Below are 14132 nucleotides of genomic sequence, written 5' to 3'. Positions count from 1 at the left end.
CGATTTTGCAAGGTCAAGAAATGATGGCCGTGTTTGAAATTTTCATGGTAGGTGCTTATCCACTATGAGAGACGATCTTAAAAAAACCTGAAATCACAGTGTATGATTTTTTAAAACAATTTATTTGTATTACATTGCTGCAAATAAGTACTTGAACACCTGAGAAAATCAATGTTAATATTTGGTACAGGTTAACCAGGATTACACAGAGATTTTGCACCACTGCTCCATACAGATCTTCTCTAGAACAATCAGGTTTATGGGCTGTCACCGAGAAACACCAAGTTTGAGCTTCCTCCAAAGATTTTCTATTGGGTTTGGGTCTAGAGACTGGCTAGGCCCCTCCAGAAGCTTGATATGCTTTTTACGAAGCCACTCCTTGGTTATTCTGGCTGTCTGCCTCGGGCGATTGTCATGTTGGAAGACCCAGTCACGGCCCATTTTCAATGCTCTAACTGAGGGAAGGAAGTTATTCCCCCAAATCTCACAATACATAGCCCTGGTCATACTCTCCTTAATACAGAGCAGTTGTCTAGCCCCATGTGCAGAAAAACACCCCCGAAGCATGATGCTACCGCCCCCATGCTTCACAGTAGGGATGGTGTTCTTGGAATGGTACTCATCATTCTTCCAACCACCGAGTAGAATTAAGACCAAAAAGTTCCATTTTGATCTCATATGACCACATGACTTTCTCACATGAATCATCCAAATGGTCATTGGCAAACTAAACGGGCCTGGACATTTGCTGGTTTAAGCAGGGGAACCTTCCGTGCCATGCATGATTTTAAACCGTGACGTCCTAGTGTATAACCAAAAGTAACCTTGGAAATGGTGGTCCCAGTGCCTTTCAGGTCATTGACCAGCTCGTCCTGTGTAGTTCTTGGCTGATTACTCACGATTGTTAGGATCATTGAGACCCTACTAGGTATATCTTGCATGGAGCCCCTTCTTCCATTTTCTAATAATTGCTTCAACGGTGGATCCATTATGACCAAGCTGCTGGGCAAATTCCCTGTAATCCTATCCAGCCTTGTAGAAGTCAACAATTCTGTCTCTGGTGTCTTTGGACAGCTCTATGGTCTAGACCACGTTAGAAATTGGAGTCTTCCTGATTGTATGGGGTGGACAGGTGTTATATGCAGCGAACCGCCTCAAACAGGTCAAAAAGTCAGACTAAAAAGTCCACATTCACTCCACTTTTTCCTTGGACTTTTTAAAGGCGACTAACAGGTCTTTGAGGCTCACAATTCCAGCTAATAGACAGGTGTTCAAATACTTATTTGCAGCTGTATAATACAAATAAATTATGAAAAAATGATACACTGTGATTTCTGGATTTTTTTTTTCTTTAGACTGTCTCTCACATTGGACAAGCACCTACCATGAAAATTTCACCCCCCACCCCCACCATCATTTCTAAGTGGGAGAACTTGCAAAATCGCAGTGTGTTCAAATACTTATTTTCCTCAGTGTTTAACCATCTACCAGAAGTAAATTCAGAAAATAGAATTTAGGAGCCTGAATTGAATTGACCATAGAGGGCAACTGATAATACACCAAAAAAATAAGTTGAATGAGTATTTGTCCAACTTTTGTGAAAATTCAGCATACAGCAATACAGATTTTACTGTATACTGGGAACACAAACGGCACCCTATAAAAAAATGACCGATTTGCTGTCTGGAACACTTCTTTAAAATTTACTACATTACCTGCAAAAGTCGACTAAATTAATAAAGGCTGTAAAGTCTTTCAACTTATTGGGCAAAAGATGAGCGGTGGGGTCAGAGGAAGGCACAACATGAGACATGTCATCAGCAGCCTGATGAGGATAAAGGAGACACGTACATATAATAGAATACAATTCTACATTCCAATGCATTGATTCATATTACAAACAAATCAGTCATGTTTTAATGTTAAACAGTAGACACATTACGGGCCAACACTTACTTCCTCTCCAGGTGTGACTTTTTGCAAAGACAAGTCTAATTTCTCGATGATCTGAAGAAGTGATTTGACAAGCTCATCATAAAGAATGTGACTCAAGGACACAAGAGCAGCATTGTGACCTTCATATGCTCCATCCAAAAATCCTGAATCCTGTGGAAGCAGACAAATATACGAATGAGGGATAAACTGGAAAAAGAAGAATAAACTAGAGATGTCCCGATCCGATCACGTGATCGGAAATCGGGCCGATCGCACCATTTTTCAGTGGATCGGAATCGGGTGAAAAGGATTCGTGTTTTTAATTAAAAAATATATTTATGTTTTTCTGCTTCATGGTCGTACAGTACCTCACCCTCCCTCCTTCTAAGCAGTGCAACTTGCATTTGGTACAAAAAGTTAACAATGATTGACAGGTTTGTAGCTTTGATCTAACCAGCGAAGCATCAGTAGCTGTATGAGCAAAGGCTCTTTCATATAACCAATAATTGCTACAAGCTGTTATTGAGTCGATATTAGAACCACAGACAGCATTTTTTTAATGCACTTAAACACTGAAACTATGTCAGAATCATCCTCATATTCCATTTCAAATCTGATTCGGTACTGACCTGTTCGTAAAACTCACTGAAATGTTGGTACTGAGCCAGTGTTCCGTCAGATTTTGTACCCCATCGGAAATTGCAACTTTGCAGTTCTGCACATGCACGTAACGTTATCTGTGTGATCTGTTATATGAGATCTAGTGAGATGTGTGTGACAGTTAACGGTGCATGAAAAAAAAAAAAAAAAAAAAAGAGTTGATATCACATATAGGCTGCCGCAGCAGTCGCATATGTTCTTTGCTGCATAACACCAGAACGAGGTTATGAACACTGACACGACCGCTAGAATGAGCGCATTCACAGTAACGTCCATTAGACAAAAATATGATGCGTTCAGTTCACGTTCGCACAAAATATGAAAAATATATACAGTATGTTTTATACCTCGTAACTAGGGGGTGCAACGGATCACAAAACTCACGGATTGGATCGTTCCTCGGATCAAGAGTCACGGATCGGATCATTTTTCGGATCAGCGAAAAGCAAAAAAAAAAAAAAAAAAACAAAAAAAAAAAACACCATATATTATATATATATATATAAATTTTTGTTTGTTTAGTGAAAACTGGAAATATTAAATTAGAATCTATAAAAGTAGTGCACAAGGCATAATATCTTCTTTTTAACAAAATTATAACAACTTAAAAGTGCAACAGCAACATAGAAATGCACATCTCCTTTTAATATTGGTTCCAATGACCACTAATAAAATAGAAGGAGATGGTCCATTTTATTGACCGAGACTCCCTTTTGTGATGCCAAATTCACTACATGTGCAAAGCACCCTATTTGTGCACCCAGTCCTGCCTCCTTCACTGCATTTATTTAATTTTTTTTGCATTATCAGTTGTTACAGGGATATTAGTACTGGGCCGCCGTATCTTCCATTCTTCCACTGCTTGTGTCAGTACCCGCGCAAGATGAGTGCCTGTGTGACTCTCATAGAGGGGGCGTGTCTGCAGCACTGGACTTTTCATCTCCCACTCTGGTGTGATAAAGTGAGCAGTTATCGTCACAAACTCTCCCTTCCACTGGACGTCCACCCGTCCGTCTTGAGCGCAACAGTTGACGCCCGGGATAGTTCATTCACAAAGTTTTTCTTCTCTCCTTCGTAGAGATTTGGCACAATCTTTTCTCTAAAGTGTGTTCGCGATGGGATGTCGTAGCGTGGCTCAAGCACTTTCAACATGTATTTAAAGCCCTCGGTTTGCACAACTGAATATTGTCTCATGTCTGCAGCTATAAACACACTGATAGATTTAGTGATGTCCGGTCGGATTGTGCAGGAAGAGGCTGCTTAAATGGTCGGTGATGCGCGGTTGTTTGCCACGTTTTCTTCGGTCAGTAAAACACCCGGGTGATGTCGCTTCTAACGCGTGAACATACTGGATGTGTTTCCGCTGTCATATGGCTTCTTATGCCACAATGCGTACACACTGTCGCGGTTTTGTCCAGTGACCTTTTTCCTTTGTCATCGTACTTTACAGGGAAACCAATATGCGCCCATACAGGGGATTTAAGTTTAGCGAGGCGTTCAAGCTCCTCCTTTCCTCCGCTTGCCATGTATGCGACTCTGCACTGTGCACTCTGCTCCCCTCTTTCTCCGCTCTACACAAGTTTGTGCGCCCGAAGCACTTTTTTTTTCTTCTCAGAAATCAATCCGCGGATCACATGTGTACCGAACCAATGACGTTGATCCGAACGGATCTCGGACCAATCATGATCCGTTGCACCACTACTCGCAACACTACGCCAAAAGCGGAAGAGGAGGAACTGTAAAAAGTACATTACTGTAACACGTTTGGAACTTTTATTCAAATAAAAACAAAACAAAACAAAAAAACTTTTCTTTTTGGTATCAGACAGGGACTCGGTATAGCCAGAGTCTCAAAATCAGGTGACTAGGATGTAAAAATATGGGATCGGGACAACTCTAGAAGAAACATACGAAAGTTGTACCGTCAGCCGATGACAGTCGAGCAGATCTTTGTACAGGGCAAGGTAATTCTTACTGGATGGAACCTTCCACTTCCCAATACGAACGTCAGATGAGCCCGACGAATAGTTTTCAGATTCTTTGCCCTGAATAAAAAATATTTAAAAAATGAAATGATTATAGAAATAAATGATGATCATGGTTATACTCCAAAAGCAGAAAACATTTAACTTACATCGGGGACCATGATTGGCTTGGAACAGACTCGAATCAATCCTTGGTGCACTAAAAATGCAGTAAAATAAAAATGAAGTACATAGAACATTCAAATTAAAAGAGAAAAAAAAGTCTGCATCCCGTTATCTTAGTGCACCGGAATCCAGGGCTCCAGACTGCGACCAAATAGTCCTAAAATTAGAGCCACTACGTGTATTTTTTTCATCTACTCACACATGCGCGACCAGTAACATAACGTTTTTTTGTGTTGTTGTTGCTGACAAACTCCTTCATGGTTAAATCCACAAGTTGGCAGTAATGTAATGAGCTTGTTTGCCAAGGGAAAATGCAGCAGAAGAAGGTGGCCGAGCGTGTTATGATTGGGCTAGTGGGAAAACTTGACAACACCTGCAAACAATGGCGAAAAGGACAATAAGCGACAATTTTCTTTTCAACAAATCCGCTGGCACGGTTTCAAAGGAGGCTGACGGGGGGAAAGAGTCCGACTCAGGAATGGCGATGGCGAAATGGGAAAGTCATCACTGTTGAGCTAAAAGCCAACACACGGGGCGCGATGCGACTGCAGTGGTAGCGACATGCACCGCCCTCTGCATGTGAGTCATCGCTAGTCTCTCATTACTATGAATTTGAAGGGACATTTTAAATTTTCAGTCAGAGTGTCAACAACTTCCGATACTGCTGCTTTTTTATTTATGTCGCAGAAATCATGCCGAGATGTATCATAAAGTATGTGCTGGTCGCACACTGCTAAAATAATACACTCCTTCGTGTTGACAAAATGTGGCATGTGGATGTCAATTTCCGGGTTGGCCAGTGTCCTCGCAGGTAATTTGTCCATCAATAAATCTACTTCTTATTTGTACATCATGAGATTTTTTCAATATATTTTTGTCACGTCAAAGTAGCACATGAAAAAAATAGTTTACTTTGGAAAACAATTCACATTTTTACCAATTTTCAAACATCTTACCATCCAAACTAGCATCTTAATGAGGCTGCAACAATTAATCGATTGAAACAGATAAATTAGTTGCCAACGAATTTGATAATCGGTTTTTGCTGGCAGCTATGAGCAGTCCCGTTTGGGTCCTTGTTTGTGTCTAATGTGAGGCTGCACACGCCTGTTATTAGAGCGAGAGAGAGTTCACTGCTGCACTCAGGTTCAGTTGCTGAATCAATAATATTTCGAAATGTCGAGAGTTAGATTGTCTTTTGTGTTGCTGGATCCAGTGTGCCTCTGTCAGAGGTGAGTAAATGTAACCAATAGCATTTTTTGTATTCTTTGTTGATGAGAAGTTACCTCTTATCACATAGGGCTAAGCTAGTTTGCGATGACGCTAATCAGTGTCCTAAGCGTCCGTTTGTATTGTTTTGGAGAAGCATATTAGCGCTTGAGTTATTGTTAGGTAGTAAAATTGATATAAATTTCTTTTTCTAAAGAAACCGCACATATAAACCCACTCATATTACAGCTTAGAGCAGTGGTCTCAAACCGGTCCTCAAAGGGCCGCAGGGGGTACTGGATTTCATTCCAACCAAACGAGACAAATACCTTTTCACCAATCTGGTTTCTTACAAGTGTAATCAGTTGATTGCAATCAGGTGCTGCTTATGTTAGTAGAAACCTCATTGGTTGAACTGTTTGTGCTGGATCTGTTGGAACAAAAACCAGGACCCACTGCGGCCCTTTGTGGAGTCGGTTTGAGACCGCTGGCTTAGAGTCTTGACACAAACTCCCATCAAACTGTAAATTGACATACAAGAGAGTGTGCTTTGAAATTGGATTTTGTCTTCATTGTTACTTACTACATGCCTCAAGTTAAACTGTGAAGGAAATGGAAAAAAGTGACATTTATCAGATTATTCGTTTAATTAATCGATTATAAAAATAATCGTTAGTTGCAGCCCTACATTATAGGAATACTTTGCATGTCGATTAACAGTGTGCGCCCCTGAATGTTCTGCTTGCGCCCCTAAAATTTTTTAAGTCAGGGGCCACTGCGCTCCTAATAAAAAATGTTAGTCTGGAGCCCTGGAATCCGTTCATTTTAGCCGTCCTGAACTCGAGTCAACTTACCCACAGAGCTAATGAAACTCCATAGAACAGGTCCTTTGGAGGCCATTGCCACCAACACTTTGATGACTGATTTGCAACAAGCTATTTGGACTTTGTCACTGTACTGGGGGTAGCTGTCAATCTGCACCACGAGAAGACGTTCCAGTAGTGGAGTGTACACCTCTGGAACCTGAAGCGTATGCAAAGAAGTTTGAAAATGTTAAATCCAGGCCAGAAGATTGTCATCTTGACTTTTATGACCTTGTCCAGGTGAATCAGGACACTAGCAATGGAGTCTAGGAAGCTAGGCAGTTGGTAGAAATTTTCATCCTCCCCATCAGACTCAGTCAGGTACATCTGTTTACAGCGTTGAATCAGCTCTGTGTACATGAATTCCACATCTTGTGGGCAAACCTTCTTGCATGGCTTAAAGAGATTAAAAGAAGTTTAATTACAAAGAAGACATAATTCACTAAATTCATATTCAAAACTGCCTATTGCCTTGAACACCTAAACTTACAGCTGCAAAAAATCCATATCCGCGGATGGCAATGGACAGTTCTTTCTGGGTTGACTCCATGGTTTTAATAATACTGCAGAACTTTTGCATGAAGAACTTCAACTTGCTTTTGTGCTCCTCAATATTTTCCGCTACAAGCACTGAAACCTGATAACAGGTGGGTAAAAACATCACCGAACTATGCTGAGAAAACTCTGTGATTGCAAGATTTGTAAATGATTTTTTTCACCTGCTTGAGGAAGGCTTCGAGTGCATAGTAACTGGTCTTTTTCATCTCAGCGTTATAGTGACCACAGAGCTTGGACATGGCATCAAAAACCTCTCTGTAATGGGTTAGGAGGCAGCTGCTGAACTGGGACGCATGCCTGGCAAACAATCTCAGCCCGGCTGTTTAGGGGGGGGGGGGAAAAGCAATAAGTAATTCTGAGTAGGTGGATGTAGTTTAAAATTCATAGTGCCACAAAAACAAACTCACCAAAAGTGACGGCATAGCGACTCATTTCCATCTAGAACAAAAGAATAATCCTCTTACCATGTAGGCACGTTTCAAAATATAAGCAAAATATGCTTTAATGCCACCATGGATTCAAAATAGCTAAACACCCTACGTACTATATTTTTTGGACTATAAGTCTCACCAGCCAAAAAATGCGCAATGGAGAGGGAAAAAAACATATATAAATTGCACTGGAGTCGCATTTTTGGGGGAAATTTGATAAAATCCAACACCAAGAACAGACATGTGATTTTAACTGGCAATTTCAAATAAAAGTAGAATAGAGAACAACAAGCTGAATAAGTGTACGGTATGCTAACGTTACATGACACATAAACAACGTATTGAGAATGTGTATGTTAACGTAACATAGCTATTAAGAGTTATTCAGATTACTATAGCATAAAGAACATGTTAACAAGATTAGCAAACTGCCAGTGTCACTACAAATGGCAGTAAATGATATAATCATGTGTTAATAATTTCACTCCAGAGCAGAGGTTGCGCTAGACTTTTTCGTTGTCTGTCATTTTGACTGACAGGGTCATAAAAATCCGGTCATAATCTATTTTTACCCGTCACTTAAATTTTTAAAATGATGATAATGACATTGTGGTGACCATTTGTTTGGCATAATCCACCTTCCGTACTTGTGTGTCCATTTGGCCGAGCGCGTTAGCGGCTATGACACAGTCACATGACAGAGACACTTAAGAGCCGCGTGCGTTCCGGCTTGAATAGAGAGTTCACAGAGAGCAGCAGAGCTACAGCGGCTGGACACAGCAATTCAAGCTAACAAGACTCTTAACATTGCATACCGCTTCAACATATTCAATAGTATTTAGTTTTCATTCATTTTAAATGAATATTCTGTCCAACAAGCTTAACAGAGAATCCACACCGTGCCATCACACATCAAGCAGATGAATATGTAACTTTTTCTCCGCAGTGACAAAAACAGCTGACTGTGGCCCCAGTAGGCAGGCTACATTATGGAACAATGAAATTAACAGTTCACCTGCTGTGGCCTGAACAGAGTCTTACACCTTCCTCCTGGTGCGCATTGACTTGAATTGCGTGCCCGCTTGTGCAGTCCCTGTTTTTTCATCTCTTTTATCAACACCATCGTCGTTTTGGGGCTTTTTGAAACTTCGGACACTCAATTGCCTTGACATTTTTCAGAGTAAGGCCAACGACGTCATGCATCAAGAGAGACAATAGCTAATTAATATGCTCACTCGCCATCCTGTGGTCTGGGGTGTGAATTGCAACCTGTCAAAATGACAGGTGGACTTCAGTTTTTTCCGTCACCGTTTAAAAAAATCGGTCAACGACGGAAAATATTCGGTTAACGTGACCCCTGCTCCAGAGTATAAGTCGCACCCCCTGGCCAAACTATGAAAAAAACAACAACAACTTATAGTCCGAAAAATACAGTACTAACAAAAATCCTAAAAGCATTTTACCTGTGGATTAATTGCCTTCAAACCATATTGAAAGATTTCATTGGATATAACTGGATCTGCAAATCAAAAACATATACCTGTCATTAGGGCTGCAGTTATCGATTACTTAAGATATCGATTAATCTATTGACTAGTTCAGTGGTTCTTAACCTTGCTAAAGATACCGAACCCCACAAGTTTCACATGTGGATTCACCAAACCCTTCGGAATTATATAGCAAGCTAATAACTTAGCAAATTCCTGTTCAAAATTATTCTCATTTTGACAGCATGTTTTATAAACAGGTAAAAATTTGAGACCACGCTGCCCATTGGTCTGTTGTATTCCTTCATACCACGTGCGAGTCAACCTTCCACTGAGCAAACCAGTACCTCTTCCAATCAGATCAAGGACTAGCACAGTGGTCCTTAACCTTGCTAAAGATACCGAACCCGACAAGTTTCACAGATGGATTCACCGAACCCTTCGGAATTATATAATAAAGCAATTTTTTTCAAATTCAAAACCAATATATGACGGAAAACACAGACAACGCTGAAAAAGCAGTTTCTGCTCTTGCACTCCTCTTTAATATAAACTGCTGTATGTTAAGCCAAAAGAACTGTTTTGTTTGATGGAACAATATGTCTATATGCTGCCATAGCAGATTCTTGGCGCAATAAGCTCCTGAACGATTTTTAATTTGTCTGTTTTACCCTGGAAACCCCCGTTTACAGACGTCACGCAACCGCTTTTGTTTCAACCTAGTCATAAAAGGGTAAGTAATTATATTTATTAATCAAAATGGCGGTCATTTTTAGCTTAGAATCATGAATTGATGTCTAATATTTCGCTCAAAAAAAAAAAAAAAAAGACTAAAAAAATTATTCACTCGCATATTTTAAACTTTTAAACAAATTATGTCACAATGAAAAAAATGACGTCTGTAAAAAAGTCACGGATATCTACCTCATAAATATCGGTTAATTGTATTTTTTTGTTACTGTCGCATTTTCCCCAATATGTTAAATGATAAATAATTGATCCAAACAAAGAAAAATTGAAAAGAAAAAGTTTAAAAGGGTAAATACAGTGGGGAGAACAAGTATTTGATACACTGCCAATGGGTTTTCCCATTGACTGTGTATCAAATACTTGTTCTCCCCACTGTATATCGAAAAGAAAATCTCGACCACTCCTTGATATCTGCAATGTCTGCATCATGACCCTTATTATATTACCATGCTTCATCCATAAAATCCCCCCCAAAATCCGTCTGTGGCCATTCACAGCTGTGTCTTGACACTCGATGATACATGCTTCATGGAGTTTTTGGATTGAAACAAGGTAAGTACGTAATAAAATCTCGTTAAAATCATGGCGTCTTTAATTCTGCTCTCGCCTCCAACTAGGGTTTTGCTGTTTTTTTTTTGTTTTTTTGTTTTTTTTTTAATGCCCTCCTGTTCAAAATTTTTCTTCCCCCAGAAAATTGAGATTTTAAGCTTTCCAATGATGTACGTATAACACATGCATATGGGACAATTTTGAAAGATGGCCAAATTGAGGGTCTCAGAGCGGAACTTCAAGCCACCTTAGTGTTTTCCGCCATACGTATATAAGCTAGCAAGCTAATAATTTAGCAAATTCCTGCTCAAAATTCTTCTCATTTTGACAGCATGTTTTATAAACAGGTCAAAATTTGAGACCACGCTGCCCATTGGTCTGTTGTATTCCCTCATACCAAGTGCGAGGGAACCTTCCACTGAGCAAACCAGTTCCTCCTCCCATCAGATCAAGGACTAGCATTTAAAGAAATGGATTACGCCTGTAAATTAGGAGCAAACCAGTCCAAAACCTGGTCTAAAAAGCCACTTTGCAACGATTTAATCAGTGTACAAAAATGGGGGTTCGATCGAACCCAGGTTAAGAACCACTGGATTAGTTAGTCGGAATAATCGAGTAATCGAATTACAAACATTTAATGCCTTGCACAAGAAATTTTAGGAGCTTTAAAATGAAAGAAACAAGTATTTATGCTTGTAATAATATTCATTTTGGCTTGCTAAGATTACATTTTCAAAAGAGCATTAAATACGAATACAAAATAAAATTCCTGAGTTTCTTCAAACTGCAGTATTGCACTTTCACTTCACGAGAGCAATAATGCATTTAAAAATAAATTAAAATACCTGAGCTTAGCCTCAAACGGTATAAAAAAAACAAATAAATGAGGATCTAAGTACAAAAAAAAGAACAATTGGCTAACTTACATAGAAAAAGTATGCCAGCTTAAATGCTATAAAACGTGTTTTTTTTGTTTTTGTTTTTTTACAGTGCTCTTAATAGATATTTGAACACATATTCCCACAAAAAAATGCTAATTATACAGTGAGGAGCATAAGTATTTGTACCCCTTGTGATTCTGCAAGTTCACTCACTTGGAAAATCGGTAGCGGTCTGAAATTTCAATCATAGATGCATTTCCACTTGTAGAGGCATAATCTTAAAAAAAAAAATCCGGAACTCATATTGTATGATTTTTCAATAATTTATTTGTAATTTACTGGGTTTAATAAGTATTTGTACTCCTGAGAAAATCAGTGCTAATATTTACTTCAGAAGTCTTTGTTTACAATTAGAAGTCAGACGCTTTCTGTAGTTTTTCACAGGGTTTTCACATATGGAAACAGGGCTTTTGGCCCATTCCTCCACACAAATCTTCTCTAGATCTGTCAGGTTTCGGGGCTGTCATTGAGAAACACGACGTTTCAGCTCCATCCAAAGATGTTCTATTGGATTGAGGTCTTGAGAATGGCTAGGCCACTCCAGAACCTTGATATGTTTTTTACGCAGCCACTCCTTGGTCAACTTGGCTGTGTGCTGCAGCAAATTGTCATGTTGGAAGATCCAGCCACAACTCATCTTCAAGTCTCTGACTCAGGGAAGAAGGTTTTGGCTCAAAATCTGACGATACACTTCACCTTTCATCCTCAGCGTTATTTAGTACAGTTGTCCTGTCCCCTTTGCTGAAAAGCAGCCCCAAAGCATGAGGTTTACACCTCCATACTTCACATTGGGGATGGTGTTCTCGGGATTAAACTCATTCTTCTTTTTCCTCCACACAGGACGTGTAAAGTTTGCACCGAAAAGTTCTGCTTTGGTCTCATCTGACCACATGACTTTCTCCCATGACCTCTCTGCAACATTCAGATGGTCCCTGGCAAAATTCAGATGGGCCTTCACATGTACTGGCTTCAAAAGGGGAATCTGCTGAGCAATGCATGATTTTAAACCATTGCACCATAGTGTTCTACTGACAGTAGCCTTTGAAACTGTGCACCCAGCTCTCTTCAGGTCATTGACAAGCTCCTGCCGTGTAGTTCTAGGCTGAGCCCTCACTTTTCTCATCATGAGTGATGCCCCACGAGGAGAGATTTTACATGGTGCCCCAGTCCGAGATAGATTAGCAGTCATGTTTATGACCTCTACCTATTTTCTAAGTAGGTGAACTTACAAAATCACAAGGGGTGCAAACACTTCTGCTCCTCATTGTACCTCTAAATTATGAATGCATAAACAAACCTATTAGCTCAAACAAAAACTTACAATCTTATGTTGGTCTTAACAGGGAGCAGCTGGATTCAGGAATGTTAGACGTGGTATGTCATATTCACTGTTGCCATTAGAGGGCAGTGTATCCAGCCAAATCAAAAAACTAAATGAAACACTTAGATAACAAGTCATTACAACGCCACTCTAATTCGACTCACCAAAGCAGCAAAATGTGAGTCTAAGCTCTTTTCCTAATCAAATTACTCGATTTAATCAATGAATCGTTGCAACACTACCAGTCATTAATCCAAAACTGAATGTAAAATATGTTTATGCTACTAATACAACTTACTGCTCACCTTCCTCCATTGTTTTAGTGAAATTAACCATGAGAGCATTGAGTCCTTTCAAACATCCAGCAACTACACCAAGTTTGGGTTGCTTTGTTGTAGAAGTCATCTGCAGAAATGAGATTAAGCTAACAATGTAAAACTAGATAAATAATAAATGATGAACAAATAAATATGGGACAAATAAATTGACGTTATTATTTGAAAAATCAAAGGATTTTCTGGCCTTGGTTGAGATCTGTTCCCTAGTAACTGTACATTTTTAACATATAGCTGAATAAGGGATACAATAAAATTGAAGCTTTATGCTGTATTACCTGTTCTTTGAGCTCCCCCCGATACGCTTTGTAAAGTTTGTCAGAGTAGTTGACCATCTCACTAGGGTGAACCTCTGCAACAACTCCAAGCAATTCATAGATGATGCTAAGGACTATTCAATCACAAATAATGAGAGGAAAAAAATGAAAATAGCACATCTGAGAGGATGATTTTTATTGATATCACTGATCATTTTACACTTACCAGAATCTGGAAGTTTGCTCTTTTGACAAAGTTCGCTGTAAAATTTTGTGAAGATGTCACCAATTCTCAACTCGGCTGCCACAGTGGAAGATTTTGTTGTGAGGAGAACCTATTGAGTGAAAATGTTTAATGATAAGGTTGTAAGTAACAAGAAGATATTAAAAGACTGATAAACTCTTCATCCATAGGACTCTGACAGAAGATATTCTTTTATGAATTTGGAAAGCTGTGATGCTGTTAATTTATAGGCTAAATGATCAACGTGAAATAAATCTGTACTGACTTATAAATTTGCAGTCTGAAAGTTAGTACAGTATAACATCTTAATCTGATAATTGTTCTTGAATCTAGTCGAATAATTTTCTCCATCTTGTTTTGAGTGTTCAAGACTAGTTAACAGATTAATGGGTCAGATTAAGTGAATGTTACCATTTGTTCTTATTAAGACCATACAATCTAA

General features: G+C 39.3%; 1 protein-coding gene across 1 annotated transcript in view; it reads right to left on the bottom strand.

Annotated features, from left to right (window-relative positions):
* The window catches only part of prkdc (protein kinase, DNA-activated, catalytic subunit), a 93946-nt gene that overhangs the window by 75941 nt on the left and 3873 nt on the right, over nt 1–14132 (bottom strand). Inside the window, exons 5-17 of the mRNA XM_057824608.1 lie at nt 13673–13781; nt 13468–13580; nt 13160–13259; nt 9270–9325; nt 7783–7813; nt 7537–7694; nt 7308–7454; nt 7049–7213; nt 6809–6977; nt 4730–4779; nt 4518–4640; nt 1957–2106; nt 1716–1825 (exon numbers count right to left, since the gene is read on the bottom strand). Of these exons, the coding sequence (XP_057680591.1) occupies nt 1716–1825; nt 1957–2106; nt 4518–4640; nt 4730–4779; nt 6809–6977; nt 7049–7213; nt 7308–7454; nt 7537–7694; nt 7783–7813; nt 9270–9325; nt 13160–13259; nt 13468–13580; nt 13673–13781 (1481 nt within the window). The remainder of the gene's footprint in view (nt 1–1715; nt 1826–1956; nt 2107–4517; nt 4641–4729; nt 4780–6808; nt 6978–7048; nt 7214–7307; nt 7455–7536; nt 7695–7782; nt 7814–9269; nt 9326–13159; nt 13260–13467; nt 13581–13672; nt 13782–14132) is intronic.

This window comes from Corythoichthys intestinalis, chromosome 20 (genome assembly GCF_030265065.1).
Source record: "Corythoichthys intestinalis isolate RoL2023-P3 chromosome 20, ASM3026506v1, whole genome shotgun sequence".
In the NCBI taxonomy this organism is placed as follows: Eukaryota; Metazoa; Chordata; class Actinopteri; order Syngnathiformes; family Syngnathidae; genus Corythoichthys; species Corythoichthys intestinalis.
This window is presented reverse-complemented; position numbering and strand designations above follow the sequence as displayed.